The sequence below is a fragment of the Saccostrea cucullata genome, unplaced genomic scaffold, assembly GCF_032062105.1.
Source record: "Saccostrea cucullata isolate Sc308-1 unplaced genomic scaffold, CSIRO_AGI_Scuc_v1 ctg2176, whole genome shotgun sequence".
Taxonomy (NCBI): domain Eukaryota; kingdom Metazoa; phylum Mollusca; class Bivalvia; order Ostreida; family Ostreidae; genus Saccostrea; species Saccostrea cuccullata.
In genome coordinates, this window is record NW_026923850.1 from 92,622 (window position 1) to 116,787 (window position 24,166).

The 24,166-nt window shown below is 33.8% G+C and overlaps 1 protein-coding gene and 1 long non-coding RNA gene across 2 annotated transcripts; one reads left to right on the forward strand and one right to left on the reverse strand.

Annotated features, from left to right (window-relative positions):
* Positions 1-10,636: 10,636 nt before the first annotated feature.
* Positions 10,637-13,010, reverse strand: LOC134265092 (GTPase IMAP family member 9-like). Its single transcript, XM_062747330.1, has 2 exons — positions 12,201-13,010; positions 10,637-10,663 (listed from the first exon to the last, which is right to left on the reverse strand). Exons 1-2 carry the CDS (start codon positions 13,008-13,010, stop codon positions 10,637-10,639), a joined length of 837 nt encoding a protein of 278 aa, XP_062603314.1.
* An 8,052-nt stretch (positions 13,011-21,062) lies between these two features.
* On the forward strand, positions 21,063-22,559 carry LOC134265089 (uncharacterized). The gene is made up of 3 exons (XR_009991688.1): positions 21,063-21,118; positions 22,012-22,179; positions 22,423-22,559. It is a non-coding gene; the product is annotated as an uncharacterized LOC134265089 (long non-coding RNA).
* The last annotated feature ends 1,607 nt before the right edge of the window (positions 22,560-24,166 follow it).

The following is a 24,166-nucleotide window of genomic DNA, read 5'->3' on the forward strand; positions in this document are numbered from 1 at the left end:
TTTTTCTAACATAGTTAGATCTCAGCCAATCAGAGAGCTGGAAATTATTTAATCATATAATATATATATATATATATATATATATATATATATATATATATATATATATATATATATATATATATATATATATATATATATATATATATATATATATATCCAACACAACACCTAAGCCAACTCATTGATATCCTCTTAAAAACTTTATGCACAGAAGTGAAAAGTTATATTAGAGATGACTTAGATTTCTTGACACATCTACCGGACAAAATTCTTCCTAGTGAAACATTAGTTACTATGGCTGAAACAAACTTATATACTAACATCACTAGTACACTAGGTCTCAAGGCTTTGGAATATTGGATTGACAAGCATCCGGAAAAAATTAAGGTAGAATGTGATATCTCCATGTTATGACGTACTTCCGTTTGAAATATTGTTTTCATTTGCCTGAGCGCTTATTATCGGGTCAAAAATTGTAGATACACCGTTTAAAAAAACAAACTGCAGCTAATTCAATGCAAGTTCACATAAGTCGGCATTTTAGCTAAAATAGACAAAAAAGTATATAACTTTACTTTTAATTGTACTATGGACATTTAAAAAGCAAACTCTGTAAATCATATAGTTTGAACATTGCAGCTTTTGAATACTATTAATGAAAAGCTGTCTTTCAATTGTTTAAATGTCCACTACCCCAGGTGTTCAATGAGGCATGGATTAGTATGAGGATTTCACATTGTGCTTAATAATTACCAATCAATTATCACGTTAACCAGGACTGGTCGTCTTTGTTATTGAATTCAAGAAGTAACTGTTTGGTCACAAATCAGCTAGCTGTTGGATATAGTCCGAATACTTTTTAATGAATGTAATGGCTCGATCTGAATGAGACACGTTTTGAAAGCGATTGTCCAGGCATTGTCTTCAAAACAGTTCTAAGTTAAAGACTACCAACGAAAGAAAGTGCGATTTTTTATATCGGTGATAAAATGCTGAATCATTTTTTAAATAGCACCCAGATTTTTTCAACCCCTGGAAAATAAAGAAAGATAACTCTTCCAATCGGATCTTTTAATCCAAATATATTTAAATGCATCTGATATTTTCCATTTATATATATTTTTTCAATTTCTGTATTTCAATTTGCAGCCATATTAATATACATTCTAATTGTAAATTTTCATGCAATTTTATCCGTCTGTTTTCAAGCAATGAAGTTTTCCCAGTTTTTTAAGCTTATTTTTTTTAAATTAGAAAAAAGTACAAAGACATATTTCTTGTCATTTTTGTTTTTATATACACTTGATATTAGAAAACTTCTTCCTAAAATATTAAGCTTTTGAAATAAGAATTATATGATAAAAAAATCAGTTTTGTATTTCTCATTAAAGTAATAAAAAAAATTATCAAAATTACGATTTAACATACTGATGCGTGATGGCATTTCAAATCCTCCTAATTTGGGTACATGAATATATAGGAGAAATTTCGTTTGGTATCCCAAACCACCTTAATTACCGATTCACAAAAGATTTCATCTTAGAAGCCACAGAAATAGTATTGAAGAACAATACTTTTTCTTTTTGTGATAAACATTACGAGCAAATCAAAGGAACAGCAATGGGCACCAAAATGGCCCCAACCTACGCTACTCTAACAGTAGGGTATTTAGAAGAAATACTGTATGACAGAATCAGTGATCGGTTTGATCCAACTACAGCTGTTAACATTAAACAGAAATGGAAAAGATATCTTGATGACTGTTTCATCATTTGGAATGTAAGCAACATGAATATAGACATTTTCCACAACATTCTAAATGAGCTTGATCCCGACATTCATTTTACTGTGGAGGAGAATCTGGAAAGTATATCATTTTTGGACGTCCTAATTACTCGAAATGGAGAGAAACTGTCAACTGATGTATACTACAAAACGACAGACACACACCAGTACCTCCATTTCGGTTCATGCCACCCGCGACATACTAAACGTTCAATACCATATAATTTATCAAGAAGAATCTGTACGATAGTCAGTGATGAGGCACGAAGAAAGGAACGTCTTAGAGAATTGAAAGAGTATCTTTTTGATCAGCAATATCCTTTAAAATTAATAGAGGATGGAATTAAAAAAGCGGAACAACTGGACCGTAACAAATTAATAAATCCACCGTCTACGGACACTACAGAGGCGAAAATACTTCCTTTCGTTACGACCCACAACCCAAGAAATAGAAACATGACCCCAATTGTTCAACACTTCAATGAGTGTTCTTAAAACCGACGAAAGAATGTCAAAAGTTCTTCAAAATTTCCAATTTATTAATAGTAAGAGGCAACCAAAAAACCTCCGTCGCTTATTATGCAAGTCGCATTTTCAACAAAATAATGTGCATTTAGTCAGCAAATGCCCTGACCGTCGCTGTGGAACATGTCCGTACATAAGAGAAGGAAATACCTTTAAAATCGGACTCAAAGATTTTAAAGTTAATGCTAATATGTCTTGTGGTTCTAAAAACGTGATATACTGTATAACGTGTGAAGGATGTGGACAATTTTACATCGGCGAGACTGGAACTACTCTCCGCACCCGTATCCGAATCCACAAACAACATATTCAACATCCGGAATATAGACAGGTCAAATTAAGTGAACATCTGGACAACTGCGGTAACGGAAATTTTACCGTGTTCCCGTTTTACAAACTGTTTACCGACAGCAGGGTAGAAAGAAGAGAAAAAGAAAAAAACATTTTATTAAGTCTTTAAAACCAACTTTGAACAGTTTAACATAGTTTATTGTATTTTATATACATGTGTGACAATTTTGATGTTTTACTACTTTACTAAGTCAGATTTATAGTTATAATGTTTGTACATTAGGCCTATTATACTTGTATTTACTTCTGAAGTCATTTCAAAATAGTACAAAGTTAATATTTCGACTTTACAGATGTTTACCTTTCACTGCGTTAAGTAATTCTTTGAAACCGCCATATTGTCAGTCACACCAAACGGAATATGTATTCTATAATTCTATTGGATGAGAGACTTAGTCCTAGCCAATCAGATTAGACATTTATTTTTAGTGTGTAATTGGTTACTCTGCCTATAAATAGTGCTACTCACGAAATTCTCACTCACTCTGCTAGGGTCAAGAACTGTAAGGTTCGCTTCTAAAGAACTTCGTGTTCGTTTTCTTTGTTAAGATTTATACAAAATGTAGAATTAGATATCCATAGTAGAGTCATGTATTGTTGGTTCAGGGCAGAATTAGATATCCCTTACCTTACCTTGTTTCAGTTATGTATATTTAGGATACCCCTGTGTTTATTTTTATTTTGGTCTACATTCTTGGATGTATGGAAGCCCTTTAGAACAATAAATACATAATTTTGAAGTCACATTCTCCCCTATAGTTTTCCATTATTTAATTATTTTTTGGATAAAGCCATTTGTTATATTTTTTTGGAAACATTTTGCTTTTTGTTATCAACTAGTCTAAAGTCAAATTTCTACCTTTGTTATAATAAATTCTAAAACTTTACAAATCTTTTCATTTCAAAACAAGGTGTTGATCATAATCTGGGAATCACATCAGACCCTGGGTAGATAATTTAACCAGTGTGGCCCATATATATTGGTTAAAGACAATTACCAATCCCAAGTACTATAATCAATAGAGTATATTGAATTGAATTATTACATCAAAGTTAGGACTTGTGCTATGGGAAAGGTTTGTCTTATTTTTAGTCCCTTGATTACACTGGTTCCCGTTACATTTTTGGTGCCTGTGAAACCAGGATTCCTAGACAGAAACCATGACTTCACCTTTATCTTCCTTCCATACATCCACACCCAAAGATAGTGGAGCTAGGTCTAAAACTCATATTCAAGGTGTCCGTACGGAAAAGTTAGAAAATAGTCTTTATTCAAATTTTGTAGCCCTTGAAAAAGAGTCTGATAGTATTGATGAGAGAAAGATGGACAGAGAGTTTCAAGAGATGACTGAAATCTATGAGAGAGTGAAGAAGGAGTATGAGAAGAGAAAGTCAGTGACTCAGAATGAAAGTGCCAAGTTAGGTGGTTCTTCTGTTGATAAAAGTACCAGAGTAGACAAGAAAGTCAGTTTTAAGGATTCAACTCAAGGTTCTCCTGTAAGTTTAGGTGCATCTTCACAAAGTATGGAAACAGAGATGGATGCATTACAGAGACAAATTAAAGAGTTAGAAATACAGGAATTAGAGTTGTCAATAGCACTGCATAGGTCATAGTTAGATGCATACAAGACTACAACAGATACATCTACTCTGATAGGCACAACTCAAACAGCTAGGACGACACCTACACAGTTAGGCACACAACACTCTCTTCCTTCATCAAGGAAAACTAGATTTGCATCAGTAGATACATCTAGTGTCAATAGGTCAGATCATAGCAATCCTGTCAGAAAGGAAAAGGAACCTGATAAATTTGATGGTAGATCAGTAGAGTGGAAAGACTTTATTGTGCATTTTGAACAAGTTTCCTCCTGGAATAAGTGGTCATATCATGAGCAGGGACAACAGTTAGTTATGTGTTTAAGAGGAGAGGCTCAGAAGTTGTTAGGTGATCTTACAGTTGAACAGAGATCTGATTATGATTTGCTTAAATCTATTTTGACTAAAAGGTTCAATCCACAAGAGTTAGTTATTGCTCATAGGTGTGAGTTTAGGTAACGTAGAAGAAAGTCTGGTGAAAGTCCTTCTGACTTTGGTTATTCTTTAAGAAGGCTAGGGTGCTTGGCATTTCCTGACATGACATATAAGGATAGGGAGATCAATGTCCTTGAACAGTTTATCAATGGTATTGGTAATTCTGCCATTCATGACCATGTCATTTTTCATCATCCTCAGTCATTAGAAGCAGCTATATCATTAGCGATTGAGTTCGAGGCTGTTAAGGGTTCTCAGTTGAGTATGTCAAAACCAGTGAAAGTAGAGGGTGTAAATTTGGTGCAATCTAAGTCAGACAGTGGTCTTCAACAAACAGATTCCATACAAAGTAAAGATAAACAAGACTCTCCACTTGAGTCGAAAAGTTTGAGTGAACTGTTTAAGACATTAGAATCTTGTGTACAGAAACTGTCCAAATCAATCAATAGAACAAACAGAGGGGGAAAGAAACATTCAGGGAAAATGTCATATACAGAGTGCTATAACTGTCAAAAATTAGGGCATATAGCTAAAGATTGTCCCCACAAAGGTTCAAAATCTCCTACACCTGCAAAGACAAACTAACAGACAAATCAGGAAAACATTTAGGGGTTGCTCTAGATGCCCATAGTGTGACCCAGAGTTGTAATGGAAAAGAGGGCAAGAATATTAATATCAATATTCTAGGAAAATCTTGTTTATTGGCCAGTTGTTCTGTAGAGAATGTTGTACATAAATTTTTAGTTGATACAGGTTCAGTGGCTAGTATTTTATCCAAAAATGTTTTTCTGACTTTGAAAAATAGGCCAACTTTGGTAGAAACAGATTTAATTCTTACTGCAGCAGATGGTGGTAAATTGAACATTTTATGCACAGTTGACCTTCAGTTTAGCCTTGGGAATGGTAGCTTTTGTCATGAGTTTATTGTTGCAGAGGTAGATGACCTCAAGGGTATTTTGGGAATGGATTTTCTCGAGCAACATAATGTGACAATTCAGGTTGCACAAGGCTTACTGATGTTTGCCGATCAGCAACATGTTCAGTTAGAAAGAGATTACACTCCTGTATGTACTAGGGTCAAGTTGTCTAAGAAAGTAGTCATTCCACCTGATAGTGAAATCATTGTACCAGGTTATGCTGTAGGTGTCAAGGACACATCTGTAAATAATCTAGTTGAACCATTTCAGTTTCTACAAAAGAAAGGTCTATTAGTTGCCAGAACCTTGGTAAATCCAGAAAATATACAATTTTCTGTAGCAAATATCTCAGATAGGCCAATAAAATTTGACTAACACACCACTGTAGCTTCCTTACAACCTGTAAATATTTTACAGTCAAATACCAATAGTGAGTTAGATGTTGACAGTTCAAGAGAGTTACCAGAACATTTACAATCTTTGTTTGATAGATCTTCCAAATGCTTGACACAAGAACAAAAATCAACTTTGTTCGACTTACTAGTTTCCTTCAAGGACATATTTGTTGGTCGGGATGGAAAATTTGGTAGAACTAAACTAGTCAAGCATAAGATAGATACAGAAGATCACAAACCTATAAAGATACCACCTCGTAGGTTACCATTTGCACAGAGAGACATAGTAGAAAAAGAAATTCAGAAAATGTTAGATAACAACATCATAGAGCCTAGTGAAAGTCCATGGTCTGCCCTCTTATTATTAGTAGAAAAGAAAGATAAGACATGGAGATTTTGTGTTGATTATAGGCAGTTGAACAAAGTCACTAAAAAGGATGCTTATCCTTTACCGAGAATAGACGAGTCATTAGATGCATTAGCAGGTGCCTCATGGTTCAGTACTTTAGATCTTGTCTCGGGTTATTGGCAATGTGAGATGGAAGAGGAAGACAAACCTAAAACTGCATTTACTACTCACATGGGTTTATTTCAATTCGAAGTTCTACCTTTTGGAATTTCTAATGCCCCTAGTTGTTATGAGAGGTTAATGGAACTAGTTTTAAGGGGTCTTAGATGGGAAAAATGTCTTTGTTATCTTGACGACATCATTGTGTTTGGTTCCAGGTTTGAACAGGCAGTAGAAAATTTTAAAATAGTATTTGATAGGTTAAGATCGGCAAACTTGACACTTAAACCATCCAAGTGTGATTTGTTTCAACAAAATGTCTCTTTCTTAGGTCACGTTGTTTCAGAGCAAGGGATTCAATGTGATCCCGAGAAGATCAGTAGTATTGAATCTTGGCCAGTTCCTAGTAATGCTACAGAAGTTCGTAGTTTCTTAGGGCTTGCAGGGTATTATAGGCGGTTCATCCCAGATTTTTCAACAATTGCTAGTCCTCTGACATATTTAACTAGAAAAAAGGCAAAATTTTTATGGACCCCTGTACACCAAGTTGCTTTTGATAAGCTTAAAGAACTACTTACTACTGCTCCCATTTTTGCATACCCTGATAATCATTCAGAGTTTATTCTAGACACTGACGCTAGTAACACTGGTATAGGTGCTGTCTTGTCTCAAATACAAAATGGTGAAGAGAGAGTTGTAGCATATGCTAGTCGCACCCTAAACAAACATCAGAATAAGTACTGTACAACATACAAAGAGCTCTTAGCAGTAGTTACATTCATCAGACAGTACAGACTTTTTCTTTGGGGTAGGCACTTTACAGTTAGGACTGACCATGCATCATTAATCTGGCTGAAAAACTTTAAAAACTGTGAAGGGATGCTGGCTCGATGGCATTCTATTTTAGAAACATACGATTTCAGTATAGTACACAGACCAGGAAGGTTACATAATAACGCAGATAGCTTATCTCGTCGACCTGTCAGTTATTGCAAACGTCAAGACTGTCCAGATCGTCATGTAGAGAGTCATAGTTATGAAGGGGTGATATCTATTCACAAGGGTTCTCATACTGAATCGGAAACCGGTAGAGTAGCTCCTGTAAGGGCTTCTAGTAGGTCCGTTAGCGATAGTGAAACAGACATGACAGATTCTTTTAATGATAATGACACAAATTGGTTGCACACATGGTCACATGATGAGCTTAAAAACATGCAACAAGCAGAACCTGCAATTAGAGAAATCATTAAGTTCAAAGAAGTTTACATTACAAAACCACCTCGTCACACTGTACTAGATGCATCCCAAGATTTAAAAACATTATGGGGTTTATGGGAATCATTGACAGTAGATGAGAACATTCTGTATTACAAGTGGAAAATGTAGATGATAGAGAAGTTCTGTTGCTTGTAGCTCCTAGGGAAATCAGATTGACAATATTTCATCAACTTCGCAATAATAGAACTGCAGGACATTTAGGTAGAGAGCGTACCCTTAGGTCCATTAAGCGAAGAGTTTTTTGGCCAGGGATGTCATCAGATATCAAACGTTGGTGTTCACAGTGTAATACATGTGCTAGAGCTAAAATGGTCCAGGTTTAGGAAGATCCTCTCTTCGTCAGTCTATAACAGGTGCTCCATTAGATAGAGTAGGAGTTGACATTGTAGGTCCCCTCCCAGTCACTAGTGATGGAAATGAATACATTATAGTCCTATGTGACTATTTTACTAAAGGGGTTGAGGCATATGCAGTTCCGGATCATCAAGCTTTGACAGTTGGAGATAAAATTGTCTCTGAGTTTATTTGTAAGTTCGGAGTTCCTAGGCAGATTCACACAGATCAAGGTCGCGAGTTTGAGTCTGAGCTCTTTTCAACATTGTGCCGAAAGTTAGGGATAGAAAAAACAAGGACTACACCTTACAGGCCACAGTCCGATGGGTTGGTAAAGAGGTTCAATAGGACTTTACAGCAAATGTTAACTAGCTATGCAAATGACAACAGAAATAATTGGGATGAGAATTTACCATATGTTCTCATGGCTTATAGATCATCAATACAAGAGAGTACTGGGTTTTCTCCCAATATGCTAATGTTTGGTCACGAAAATAATAGTCCTATAGATCTAATCATAGGTAATCCTCCTGACACCCACAATCCCATTTGTCCCAGTGAATATGTAGAATGGTTGAAAGGTGTTTTGACTGATACTCATGATTTAGTACATAGGAATCTAGAACAAGCTGCTATTAAACAGAAGAAATATTATGATAGGGGTTTAAAACCAAGAACATTTTCAAAAGATGATTTTGTCTGGAGATGGTATCCTCCAACAGCAGGAGTAAAATTAGATTTAGGGTGGATAGGTCCATATAAAGTTATAGACAAAATTACAGAGGTGACCTATAGAATTAAGAAAACCCCAACTAGTTCATGCATAGTAGTGCATGTGGATCACCTGAAACCTTATGAGGGTGTGTCTCCACCAGACAGTTGGTTACAAGAAGTTACTTCCCCTGAAGACACAAATTCAGATTTTGAAATCACCCCTATAGAAAATGAACTCATTAGTGAAGATGAATTAAGTTCATTCCCAGTACAAGAACCTAGTCCTGTAATAAAAAGGTCTAGAGTAGGCAGAGCTATTAAGCCTAGGGATATCTATTCTCCTTGAACCAACCTTTTATTTTTTTAATTTGTATATACTATTGATGTGATATATATCTAGTTGATAACATTTAGTGACTTGCTTATTTTTTTTTTTTAGCTGGTATCCCATTATTTTTGAAATTCTTTACATCTCTAAGTCTAAAACCTGATTTATTTAAAGTTAATAATTTTCCTGTATCTCCTATTATTTTACTTTAAATCTTATTGCTGATTCTGATTTTTATAGATAGAGTCAATGAGAGATGTTTTTTCATGATAATGAAACACCGTAGTTGACCATATAGATATATCTAGTTATCAGAACAGTACACTCTGTTTATTATTCAAGTCTTCTAACTTTAGAATTACAGATAATGATTCATTGATAGAAACTACAATTTTGTTTGTGGTTCAGTAGATGAACAAATTTATTATCTTTATAGGTTTCTAAGTTAGATAACCATTCATTAAGTTAGATATCTTGATTACGGTAGAAGTCTTGTGGTAGACTAGATAGTAAATACCGGCCGGTTTACGAAATCTTAGACTTTGTAGATAGCAAGTCATGTGATATCTAACTTATTATACAATTCAGTCTTTTATATTTCAAGTACTATAATGGAGTTAGGGGAAAAGTATAAAAACTTTATCTAACTATTTAATACTCAATTTTGTCTTTTGAATTAGAAGAGGATGGAGGATATTCTTAACTTGGAAGTAGACGAGAAGGAAATGGAATTTTTGGATGAAGAGGAAGGAGAAGAGTGGCCTGAAGGAGGAATGTCATGTCCTGTTTTAGCATGCCCTAACAGAGAGCATCATTTCAAGACACTTAATAATTATGCGGCACACTTTCACAGGTTTCACAAGAAGAAGATTACACTATACAGTTGTCCTATATGCAAAGATAAGGATTCCATACGTTCGGAAATTACAAGACATTGTAAGAAATACCATAAAGACAGGCAAATAGGTCACATTGAGGGAAAACGGTTGACAATTCGAAATTTGTGGATCTTGGACACTTCAAGAAACCTAGGAAGCGCATATACAGAGAAGAGAGAGAGAAAGCTCGCCAGGAAAGGTTGATGACCCAGTCTAGGAAACCTCTTTTCGAACTGCCAGAGGATTTCAACGCAAGAGACCATCGATACCCTGTTGGTGGATACAAACATTAATGGTGTTATCACTATCAAAAGTTGTCATTACCATTTAAGTCCAAGAATTGTAATTTTTGTTTTAAGGAGGGGGAATGTGACAATTTTGATGTTTTACTACTTTACTAAGTCAGATCTATAGTTATAATGTTTGTACATTAGGCCTATTATACTTGTATTTACTTCTGAAGTCATTTCAACATAGTACAAAGTTAATATTTCGACTTTATAGATGTTTACCTTTCACTGCTTTAAGTAATTCATTGAAACCGCCATATTGTCAGTCACACCAAACGTAATATGTATTCTATAATTCTATTGGATGAGAGACTTAGTCCTAGCCTATCAGATTAGACATTTATTTTTAGTGTATAATTGGTTACTCTGCCTATAAATAGTGCTACTCACGAAATTCTAGGGTCAAGAACTGTAAGGTTCGCTTCTTAAGAACTTCGTGTTCGTTTTCTTTGTTAGGATTTATACAAAATGTAGAATTAGATATCCATAGTTTGTTTCAGTTATGTATATTTAGGATACCCCTGTGTTTATTTTTATTTTGGTCTACATTCTTGGATGTATAGAAGCCCTTTAGATCAATAAATACATAATTTTGAAGTCACATTCTCCCCTATAGTTTTCCATTATTTAATTATTTTTTGGATAAAGCCATTTGTTATATTTTTTTGGAAACATTTTGCTTTTTGTTATCAACTAGTCTAAAGTCATATTTTTACCTTTGTTATAATAAATTCTAAAACTTTACAAATCTTTTCATTTCAAAACAAGGTGTTGATCATAATCTGGGAATCACATCAGACCCTGGGTAGATAATTTAACCAGTGTGGCCCATATATATTGGTTAAAGACAATTACCAATCCCAAGTACTATAATCAATAGAGTATATTGAATTGAATTATTACATCAAAGTTAGGACTTGTGCTTTGGGAAAGGTTTGTCTTATTTTTAGTCCCTTGATTACACTGGTTCCCGTTACACATGTATATTTATTTCTTTTATGTTCAACATATACGCTATTGCTTGTTTGCCGAACATTGATTGTGACGTCATTACCATAACATTTTAACGTCAAATGTTTAAAGTAAAATGTCTGAAGATTTTGAAATGAAAGCGCTAACGTTTTACAACTTGTGTTGTCGTTTTTTTTTTTATATATATATATATATATATATATATATATATATATATATATATATATATATATATATATATATATATATATATATATATATATATATATATATATTTATATATGCAGATTATAATTGCCAAAAAATTATCCATCAAGAAATGAAACTATACAAAGTTTTGCTTAAAATAAAATATTTTTCATAGTAAATATAAATGATTTTATATACATTACTTTTAGAAATATAGTATGTAAATTAGTTCTCTGTTCTTAGAATAAATCTTCTACCATTTTCTTCTAATTGTATTAATATTTTGTTTCCCTTATTCATAATTATTCATTTATGTGAAATAAAAGATTGGTATTTAAATTAAAACCTATATCATAAAACAGATAAATTCAAGATAAGTGCTTTTTAAAAAGCCGAAAATAGTCTTTACCGAAATCGATATTCTTTTGAAAACAACTAGGCTTTAATGAGCCGTAAAGTGAAAAATTAACCCAACAACGATTACAACAGCAATAACAGCCTTTCCGATAAGTAAATAAACTACTCTCCTTTTCGACAATTTACGATTTTTTGCATCCAATTCGATCAAAATTTTCGTTAATCTAAATAATTCCTCTGTTTCCTTTTGAGTTTTTATCCGTTTTTCTTGTTCTGTCTTCATTATCTTCCGAGATAACTTTTCTTTTTCTACCCTGTAGTTTTCTATTTTTTCTTTTATTGCCTCAATTTCCATGGTAGCAGTAGCAGAATGAAGTCTTTCATTTAGTTTGGATATCATCTGATTGTAATAATCAAGTTTTTCTCTATCATTTCTGACCTTCTGAGAAAACTTTTTGTTGAATTCCAGTTCGATATTGGAAATATAAGATGACAGTTCTCTATCAATTTTTTTCTTTTTATCGACCTTTTGCCTTTCTTTTGCTTTCTGGAATTTCTGGAATACTTCATGTGTGTAAAATGTCCCATTATTTTTATCCATTATTTCTCGTACAATTTTCAAAAGCTTTTGTACTTGTTTTTCGTTATCCTCCTCGGTTGCTCTGTTATTGAAGGAAATCACACGCTGTCCACATTTGGCAAATAACCCCTTCAAAGTGGATGGACATTCCTTCATAAAATCAGAAAAGTCTACACAATCAGCATTTCTGTCGTCTTCTTTTGGGAACAGCAAAATGGAATATTTAAACAAAGAATCTCCAAATAAGTTTTCAATTTCTTTTAGAACATCCTCCTCTTCCTGAGTAAATCGAGCTGTTCTCAAAACAATTATAAATGCGTGTGGACCAGGAGCAGCCTCCGAAAAAATCTTAAGAATCTGTCCATAAACACTTTTTCTTCTTTTGTTAGTATCAAGAAATCCAGGGGTATCAACAACAGTTATTCTTTCTGAGGGTCTTTCCACTTCTTGTTTTTGGCATGTTTCGGTAACAGAGACCTGGCTGGCACGAGATGAAAAAAATTTTCTTCCCAAAATAGAATTACCTGTTGCACTTTTCCCTGAGCCTGTTTTTCCTAACAAGACCAACCGCATTTCTTGTTTATTATCTGCTAAAAAGAATTATGAAATTGAATTGATGTTGATGTACATTCACTCGATTATTGAATTCAGTTTATGATTTCTTATTTTAAAAGCCCTGTGTTTTCAAGTTTTTACATGAAATATTCCCATAACTCGGCTATGTTAAGGAAGGTCAGAGTTCACATTCCTTGTACATCGTATTGGAAGTTTAACTGTGACGTCATTGAAATTTAACAAGCCACAAAAATTAATTAACAACATGATCATGCGTAAATAACAACTTGAATTTATTTATTTTATCGATTATTGATAAGATATTGTAAAATTTCAATACTTGATAGCGATACAGTCGAGTAATAGAAGAAGGTCTTTTGTCAAATATGACGTCATCAGCACATGACGCAGCACAAGTGATCCAGAGGAGTAGATTCAATGGTTTAATAATTACAAGAATGCTTAAATAAATATGATACCATTGCTAATTTTTAAACCTAATCATTTAAACTAAAAGAAAATTATTTATTAAATACAATTTGTATAGAATATATGAATTTATCTAGTAGCATTGAAGCTGCACAGGGATAAGGAATATAGAGAATATCGCTAAAACGATGAGCGTATTCGTGATTTACATCAAAAGTGCAAGGGCATAGACTATTTTGTTTGAGCTGAAATTTCGAATATATATTGCTCATATAGTGTATATTTTGAAAAGTACTAGGAGCCGATCCTGGTCTGTATAACATTAATTTTATTTATAACAGAATTTAAGCGAAGTGGAAATTTTTAGCTATTATAAGCATTTTCGGCAAAATTTGAAGTACTTCGCAAACAGCACTGACTAGTTCCCTGGGTAGAGGATATAAACCTCTTTTAATGTGTATCAATTATTTTCTTGAAAACAAGCGTATGCCCTTGCACTATCCACATTTCCTACATTCATCTTAACAATTCTATTTTTATACAAGTCACGTGACAAACAGCTGATAAGTGCGATATAACTGGTAATAACTACGGCCCAGTCCTATCCATTATTGATATCTATATTACCTTTTCTACAAGTATTTAGTTGCTTTGATAATATCTTTAAAAGAAACAATACAAATTAAAACGGTGAAAAGGTCACATTTTCCATATCGGTCCTTAACATAGCTGAGAATTAACAAATTTGAAGCTCAGAAGCCAATAAGAACTATCAGAACAACACAAATTGAGAGCTAGCAAGGAAGCAGTTACAGAAACAAATTGTTCACCTTGCGCAAACGCAATGAAGAAAATACAGCGAATTGGACATATGATTATGTGATCTACTATTTTTTTAAAAATCATCTTTTATGTGTTCAGAAGATATATTTCTTCATTTTTAAATTGGTTTGAAATGTGTAGCTCAGAGGAAGTTTTTTTTTAACAAAAAAATTTGGTTTATACTTTCTGCAATGGCGAGAAGAATTTTTATATGTGTGTATGTTCTATAAATAGTAAAAACAATATTCTTCAGCTGCATATCTTTCAAACAATACTTTTTCGTTATTCCTCACAAAGATAATAACAGTTATGAAGGAAAAGCTTCAAGAGTACTGTGCAACAATATTAATTTATTCCAGAAGCTATGTAAATCAGATGTTGATACTCAAAAAATAAAAATCCAAATATCTTTTGAACAATGTGAAATCACAAGAATTTAAAGAATATACAGTATAACAACTTACGACTTTTCAACTTCATACACAATAATTCCCCTTGAAAAATTAAAGTTCAGGCTTTTTTATACCCTTGACAGCTGCTTTTTCAATAAATTTACTAACCTTGTCATTGGTTAATTGCAAAATAATTTTGTTAAAACACTTTCTGATTGCACATACAAGTACTCTGAAGTTGACATCAAGGAGATGCTTGATTTGTTGATTGAAAATATCTATGCGGTTTTTGGAGGCCAGGTACATGTATTGCAAAAATCTGTTTGATTCTAATGGGTACCGATGGCGCTCCATTATTAGCAGACCTATTTTTTAATTCATATGAATCAAAGTTTGTGCAAAATCTTATGAATTTAAAAGAAGAAAACAATTACTGTGGCCTTCAACTCGACAACTAGATATACCGTATAAGTGGAAAATTTAGCGAGATGCAAATTTAGCGATTTGTCCTTAAAAACTGGTAATTTATCTTTAGCGAGATGTAATTTAAGTGATTTTACAATGCACATTAAAGAGACTATTACAAATAAAACGCAATTAATTTTTAGCGCTATTCAATTTTAGTGATTTTGATACCCTCGCTAATAATGCCAAAATTGAATCCTCGCTAAAATATCTACTTATACGGTATCAACGACGTATTGTCAAATTATAGTAATTTCCCTTCCTACGTCGATACGATATATCCTGGTGAGTTTGAGATAAAAGATAGCACAGATTCTGACACATCTGTTTCATAATTGGCTACTTTAGTTAGAAAACGTTATTGGTAATCTCACAACCAAGCTATAATCCTGGCCTTGTGGTTCTTGAAAAGAAGATTTTCAAAGTTAACTCTACCCCAGGATGCTTCATCATAAGTTTCAGCATTTCTGACCAAGTGGTTCTTGAGAAGAAGATTTAGAAAGATTTTTCCCCTTATTTCTATGTAAAATTTTGATTCCCTATTGTGATCTCGTGGACCCCCCGGGGGTCCTTGCTTGAACAACTTAGAATCTTCACTTCCCTATGTACTCCCATTTACAATTCAGCTTTCCATGCCTTATGGTTCTTGAGAAGATGATTTTCAAAGAGTTTGCCTATATATGACTATGTAAAGTTTTGATTCTCTATTATGGCACCGCTCTACCCTCTGTGGTCATGATTTGAAGAATTTAGATTTTTCACAACTCCAGGATGCTTCAACATAAGTTTCAACTTTTCTGGCCCAGTGTTCTTGAAAAAAAATAATTTAGTGACCCCACCCTTTTTTGTCCTTTCTTCATTATCTCCCCTTAATTGTGAGGGGACTTGATCTTTTATTTTAAAAATTAAAATTCCTCTTCACCGAGGGATGGATACTTTGTACCATGTTTTGTCAAAATCTGCCCCGTAGTTCTTGAGAAGAAGTCGAAAATGTGAAAGTTAACAGACGGACAAACGTAGACAAAATGTGGTCAGAAAAGCTCACTTGAGCCTTCGGCTCTAGTTATCTAAAAAACACTATGACATCACAAGAGTATTGATATACCTTTAAAGAGTTTTACTGTCAATTTTAGGCAAAACCAAAAAAAACGTCATAAGATAAATCTATTAGACATTGTTATACCTATTTAAGTTTATTGAAAAAAACAGAACAGTGAGGTTGTTTTAAATATAACACCGTCGGACTGGCCTGCTTATAAAAAGTAGATGCTCGTTGATTTTCCTGTATATTGTTTTAAATATCATGGTATTGGCATGAATACACTGTATTAAATTTGGCTGTTGTAATATATTGACATGAATAATCTTATTTATGACTTAATTAGTATGTGAACTCTCTAATGTGGTAAGTCTAATAAATGAGTTTCCGGTTTCATCATCATGGTGTTTTAATCAGGTTATTAATGGTGTCAGAAAATTCATATCCATCGCCCCAGAAATATTGCTCATAAAGGCATTAGAACGACCACCATTTTTGTGTGCACAATTATCGCAATATCAAGAGACAGGAATTCTTAAATACCAACGGAGGAAATAGCACAGTTATAGACTATATCTTGGAGCTTAAGCGGAAAGCAGAATTTTGTGAATACGGTGAGCATAAGAAGGGCTTCATATGTGACACGATTATTAATGGTGTTAACGACAGGAAGTGCTCAGAGAAATTAATGGAAATTACAGCTGCTGACTTTAATCTAGACAGAGTAATTCAGACATGTCGACAGATTGAACTAACTAGCGCACATCTGAAAAACTTGGGTGCAGAGAACCCAACTGTTAATCTTGCACACATGCATCATGAGAAAACAAGGATGAATCGTCAACGAACAAGGGGAGGTAAATACCAAGGCACTCATCCATTTTGTATCAAATGTGGCAAACACCATGCGAGTGGAAACTGTCCGGCTTATAACAAGCATTGTGATTTATGTGGACAAAAGGGACATTTCAAACATTCAACTTTTTGTCAAGGACGCACTACACCAGTCAGAAATTTACGTAAAGGCAGGAGCAGGCTCAGAGGCAATGGAGATGCACCGCAGCCATCAAGTGTATATTACGCAGAGGATGATAACGAATATCAGGATACTCAAGAACTGAAACAAATGTCATGATCGAGAAATAACGGAAAACTCTGTTGTTAATGCAGTGTATAAATATTGCACCAACAATAAGTATGCCAAGAGGCCCATGGGCCACATCGTTCACCTGAGAGCTTTGACCATTATGTTCTTTACCAGATTTCCCCCTTTTATTACATATTGATACATACCTACCCCCACTGATCATGACTCAGACAATTCAAAATCTACAATACCCAAGGATGCTACGATGTGCACATAAATTTCAGCTTTTCTTGCCCAGTGATTCTTGAGAAGAAGATTTTCAAATCAATGTACGTTTCAAGATGTGTAGACAGCTGAAACAGATTCTAGCAAGGAGAAACAAAGTGATTGGAAAGTCACTTTTGACGTCATAGATAGGAAACTTACCTTTGATTTTGACAGTGGAGCACAGTAAAACATCCTATCAAAAACAAGTGCCGAGAAATTCACATCGACTGTGCCAATTACCGACAGTAATGTTATCATCTATGGAGTGAGCAAAAAAACAAAATCATGTGGACAAATATGCCTGCCATGCAGATACCAAGACAAAGAGAGAACCATACACTTTCAAGTGATTGACAATCCTCGTCCTTTACAGCTACTGGGGAGAAAGGGCAGCATTCTTTTTGGTCTTATAGCCGGAGTGAACAATGTAGCTGTGAGCGATGTCACAGAACAGATTAAAGAAGTATTCACATATGTTATCAAACAGGAAGATGGATGTCTGCCTGGCGAATATGAAATCAAAGTTGACAACACCATAACATCAGTTATTCACTTACCAAGAGCTATTCTTGTAGCCTTTCGTGAGCAAGTGTAAAGTGAGCTTGACAATCTCGTTCGTTGTGGATTTATTAATCCAGTCAAAGAACCAACCGCATGGGTAAAGAGTTTGGTTTGTGTAAGGAAAAGGAAAGGTCGTGTACGAATTTGCATTGATCCATCAGATCTCAATAGAGCGATTAAGCGTGAGCATTACCCGATGAACAGCAACGATATAGTGACAAGGTTACAGGGAAGCAAATTTTTCTCTACCCTTGAGGCTTATATGGGCTACTATCAAATAAAACTGACCAAAGCAAGCTCCTTGATAACAACATTTAACACGCCTTTTGGAAGGAACCGATATCTTCGTATTCCAATGGGATAAAAATGTTCAGGAGAAGTGTTCCAGAGAGAAATGGTTACTCACTTTGGCAGCATGGAAGGTGTGGAAATCGTGATTGACAATATACTGGTTCATGGGAAGACTCTCGAAGAGCACATGAAGAGACTTACGTCAGTACTCAAAAAGGCCCGATCAATTGGTCTGAAACTAAACTCAGTCAAGTGTGTACTTGTGAAGCCAGAAGTAGATCATGTTGGTCATCGCCTCACCAGAGAGGGTCTAAAACCTTCAAGAGATAGAGTACGAGTAATTCTTGAGATGAAGGATCCAAAGGATCAAAGCGAGCTAGAAACTGTACTGGGCATGCTCACATACTTAGCCAAGTTCATTCCAAGACTAAGTGAACTTACATCACCATTACGAGAGCTGGGACATTGAAGCTCATCAGACATTTGCTAATGTTAAGAAAGTACTTACCTCAACAGATGTTTTGAAGTACTTCGATGCGACACAGCCAGTGATCGTTACAGTCGATGCATCAATGAAAGGTTTGAGAGCAGCAATCCTGCGGAAAAATGGAGTAGTGGTTTATGCATCTCGAGCTCTAACACCAGCAGAGCAAAGATATGTGCAAATCGAGAAGGAGATGCTCGCAGTATTGTTTGGGTGTGAACCTTTTCATAAGCTGCTGTACGGGAAATCTGATGTAACAATAGAAACAAACCACAAGCCACTTGAAAGCATCATGAATAAACCAATACACACAGTGCCGATGCGAATTCAAAAAATGATGTTAAGACTGCAGCCGTATGAATATAATCTCATATATGTGAAGGGAAAGGAAATTGGATTGGCAGATTGTCTTAGCAGGCTACCGTTACAGGAGAGGGACAAACAAGTGATAGACGTTGAAATAATGGTTTTTACTGTAGAAACACTGTGATATACAAACCATGAGACACTAGTAGAAGGCACGAAGAAAGATTAGCAATTACAGATTCTGAAGCAAGTAATCTGCCAAGGATGGCCAGACAGGAAATGTGACTTGCCACTTGAAGTCATCCCGTTCCGGGACTCTCACGATGAGTTATCTACCTACAATGGGTTAATCTATCGTGGAGAACGAATAGTCATACCAACAGAGCTACGAGCTACAACACTGAGCCTATTCACAGTTCTCATCAAGGAATTCCTAAACCCAAACAAAATGCTAGAGAGCTAGTGTTTTGGCCTGAGATGAACAAACAGATTGAAGATGTGGTCAGCAGATGCGGCGCTTGCTTGATGCTAAGAAACAAGCCAAAGAAGGAACCAATGACCATTCATCCAATACCTTCACTTTCTTAGAGCAAAATGGGTGCAGATCTGTTTGAGTTTGACAACCACCATTATCTCGTTGTGGTTGATTACTATTCGAATTTCATTGAAGTTGCCGAATTAGAACGTGACACAAGATCAGCAACTGTCATCAAACGAGTCAAAGAAAATTTAGCTCGTTACGGCATTATAGACATACTGATTAGCGACAATGGTCCACAGTTTGCTTGCCAAGAGTTCAAGGATTTCACCAGATCATACGGTATTGAGTAGTAATAATATGCTTGTACTAAAACAATCGTAAATAAAATATGCATATTAAATACATTAAATACCTATTAGCTCCACCTGAAATACCTATTAATAAATAAATATATATGACCTATTAGCTCCACCCATTTCATAACTAGAAACTTTTAGCCCCATCCATTTGATATTCCACTAAAACAATCTTTCCATTTCTAGGTAGTTTTATAGCATTTCCTAACACAAAAGGAAATAAAACTTAATAAAATATGCATATTTTTAAATATAATTCGTTCTTATCGAATGAATGATGATAACACAAATCGAAATACTGGGGGCAGTTGTTTGATGGTAGGAAAACCTTTGAAATGAATACAGAAAGTTTTCCTAAGGTTTACAAACGTTTTTGTCAGTGAGTTCTAGTCAATCGGTCAAGAGAGTGCAAATGAACAAGTTTTTAAAGATGCCCTAATTGAACCCTAACCCTAACCCTAACCCTAAAAAAATCTTTTTAGGTGGTATACTTGCAAAATATAATAAATTATTTTTTTTTTAAAGTCAAAGCTAGGCTACTATTAATCACTTTTTATTATCGCAGGTTGTATCTTACTGTCAAGTTTTTGACTGTTTTACATTTATAGTACACCTGTTAATACAACAAACAACAAAGGGATACTCATATCCAAAAATCAAAATTGTAAAAGTGTATCTTTATAGAAATTGTATTAAGCCTAACTTTAATAAAAGTTCCTGTTTACAGAAAAGAAAAACAAGGAAAATCAGAATCCTTTGAGATAATATAACACATCTCTGTAACGTAGATGTCTCCACCCAAAAAATCCAGAAAAAAAGGAATCCTAAGAGAAAATATAATAAAGATATCTCTATAACAAAGATGTCAGCACCACAGCAACCACTACATTAAAAACGCATCATGAGTTTGATCTAAATGTTAATCTCAAGGTCCACCCTTGGTAACTAGTGCACCTCATGCATACTTTGAAAAAAGTCAAGATCATTCAGTGTCAACTATGCCATTTAATGAATCTGCAGAAACGTTCTGCATATCTTGACATTTTTGACAACTCCTTTGTTTTAGTTTTCATTGTTCTGGTAGTATATAAGGAGACATTTCACTTGTTAAATCATACACTCCTTTCTCCAGATTGAGGTATCAAGGTAAAATTGACCATTTCTTATTTTGTTTTTATAGCAATTAATATCTTATCTATAAGCAACCAAACTTTATAAAATATTTTATAGTAAATTATACTTTACTAATGTTAAGCTTTGATAATTTAATTCACTATGCAATTCTTTTTAGATTTAAAAAGCTTCAATTCGATAAAAGTTGTGCAAAATTTGGATATAATGTGTAAATTCATGTATACAACTTATATTGCCATATTCCATCAAATTTTGATATAAAGTAGGTGCACGTGTGACCTGGAGAAAATAATGAAATATAACAATCTAAAATATATAGAAAATCAAAAACACAGATTCATTAAAAAAAAAACAGTTTGATATGCAAAAGTAAAAACTTTTTATTTAAAGTTAACTACAGTGAACTATAGCATTTTTTTAAAATTGGATATCATCAAAAATATACATATCAGAATTGGTAAATTGAAACATTTCTCGAAATTTTCGTTGTTTTCATCCTAGTAAAACTACCTCTTTCTAAACAAAACTGTTATTGACTTTTGATATTTGTAACTGCATATGTGATAATATAATCTTTGTATTTTGTTTATTGATTGGTTAAGTGCTATCTATCTATTTTTTCTGTTTTCTTGTATACTGCGTTCTTTTTTAAGGTTTTGGTTTATTTCTCTTTTTTTTCATTAATTATTAACTGTAATTCATGATGATCAAAGAAATGATCCCATTCAGTTTCAAAATTGAAAAGATTCATTTCTTGAAGCATAAAGCTAGATTCGTTTTATATTGTATAGTAAATTTTTATTACTACAATAAATGATGTATCCTTACTTATATGTTACAAAAAAGAATGTCAAATGAGCCAGAATCAAACTTTAGTAAAAAAATAATTTTCTTTTGACTGCCAGGTTTAGTATCACAGAGAACAATGAACTTCGTCCAGCTATTGTTGCTTCTTGTTCTGGTTATACTGACCGTCTACGTCATGGGATCAGATGCCTCCCCCTGGAGATGGTACAGGAAATGGTCTGATTCCAGTAGCGGCGGTTCCTGGAGCTATGGTCGTTGATAACAAGGTAACATCAAAACAGCCGAATGTGATGACTTGTAACATGATGCTTATCTTTATAACCACTCTGATCATACTTAAGCAAAACTTTAATTTACACTGTATCTATAAATGTTAACAATAATTCAACACTACGTGTCCTTTAGCTATCTTTATAGATTTTTGTCAATCTTTCCACCTCTGTTATTGATATTGTTGAAGACTATATTTAAAAATCAAACTTATTCATTCATACTTTCTATTATTTCAGATGGCAGCCAAAAGGAAATGATTCGTCGAAATATTTTATTCACCTTAGTTATTTGTTTTTGTGTTTTATGAATACGGAATTTTATGGAACAAACTGTAATATAATTTTGCATTTGCGTTCTACATTTTTTATTTCAATAAAACTAAAAAAAAATGAATGGTGTTTATCTCCTTTTTTTCTATTGCAGATTAGTTAAATAAACATTAACCAACAAAATGTTTTCATATTATAACATTTGTTGTGTCAGAAGACAAAAAGTAATGTCCTTATTCATTTGTTATGCATGATAGAGACAACAAAGTCAAAAAGACAACAACAAGAAGATAAGAATTAAAAGTTGAAGGCTATTAATCCAAATATTTCAAGTCTGTGGAGAGTAAACAATTATGCCGGTCACAAATGCAATTATTGAATTCTGTTCACAAATCTTCTTCCAAAGTTAAGATCTTTCAATACCAAACTCAACAAACACGATTAAATATGCATGTTTTATCTGATCATTTGATATTTATGTAGAAATTAAGTTTTTTTTTTTACTTTTTGTCAAAAAATATAAAATTATATCTGTTATACTGTGAAAAAAGCTTGATAACTTGAATTCCTTTCCCAGTATGTGTCTCACAAGTTTTTGAAAATTACTAAATGTTAACCAATCTCTCTCTCTCTCTCTCTCTCTCTCACTTCAACTTCAAGGATAGCAGGCATATTGTTCTGATAAATTTTACAAATATTTGATACCTGAATTTAGTATTGAAAATCGTTAATTCTTGTTTTGCTTTAAACCAGATTTGTAGATAACTTTTATCTATTAGAATGTTGTTCATGCATAAGAATATCTTCTTAGGTATTGCAGTTTTTTGTTTACCTTTTTAATCTAGTACCAATGGTTTACAAAACTCCCAAGCTAAGTGTCTCATTATAGGTCATGTTGATAACCTCTGAACTTACATATTTACGTATTGGCTGGCACATTATATGGCGCTTTAGAATACCTTTGTTTATGACGACATAATCATATATTTACAATACACATGTTTTCTGCGTATAAAGTGAATGAAAATTTATTGCATTCAAAACACAATAACACGGAAAGGGGGTCAAAAGTTTAAAAATGGCGTACACACATTGTTTTATTTTTTTAACTACAAGTGGGGTCATGCGCTTCTTTTGGCGTCAAAGAGCATTTAGTTTTGCCTTTTTGCCCTGTAAATACGTCTTTTAAATAAATCAAATTTTAAAGTTTGTCCTCCAAAATTTTAAGTTCAAGAAGGATATGGAGATAACAAACAGTATTCAATATCAAAATCCATAAAACAATACAAAATAGGAGCAGAGCAAACACGGACCTCCAAACATCAGAAATGGGATCAGGTGCCATGTAGGAGTGAGCATCCACTGCTGACCGGTCACATCCGCCGTGAGCTCCTTGTCATGATCGGGAAATAACGGAAAATCCGTCGTCAAATCAATGTATAAATAATGGACTAACAATAAATATAAAAAACGTCAGTCAGCATTTGACTTTATGATAAATTTTATTTGCTAACAAGGTCATTTTATCGACCATAGAACTTACAAAATGATGACTTTAAACGGGACTACTGATATTCTTGTATCATCATCTTGCTTGTCAATAATTTACCTTGTTTTAGAAATTGTTCATACGTAGAACATGCGCTTGCGTATCGAATCAACTGAGATATATACACTCCGTTTGCAGATGATGAATGTGTACTGCTGCATA

Bases quoted from the DNA above. Each gene is read 5' to 3' on its own strand.
- LOC134265092 (XM_062747330.1), bottom strand. From the start codon at position 13,010: ATGCGGTTGGTCTTGTTAGGAAAAACAGGCTCAGGGAAAAGTGCAACA. The intron at 10,664-12,200 runs GCAATAAAAGAA...CTAATCTGATAG, and splicing joins CTGCTACCATGGAAATTGAG to GCTAGGACTAAGTCTCTCAT.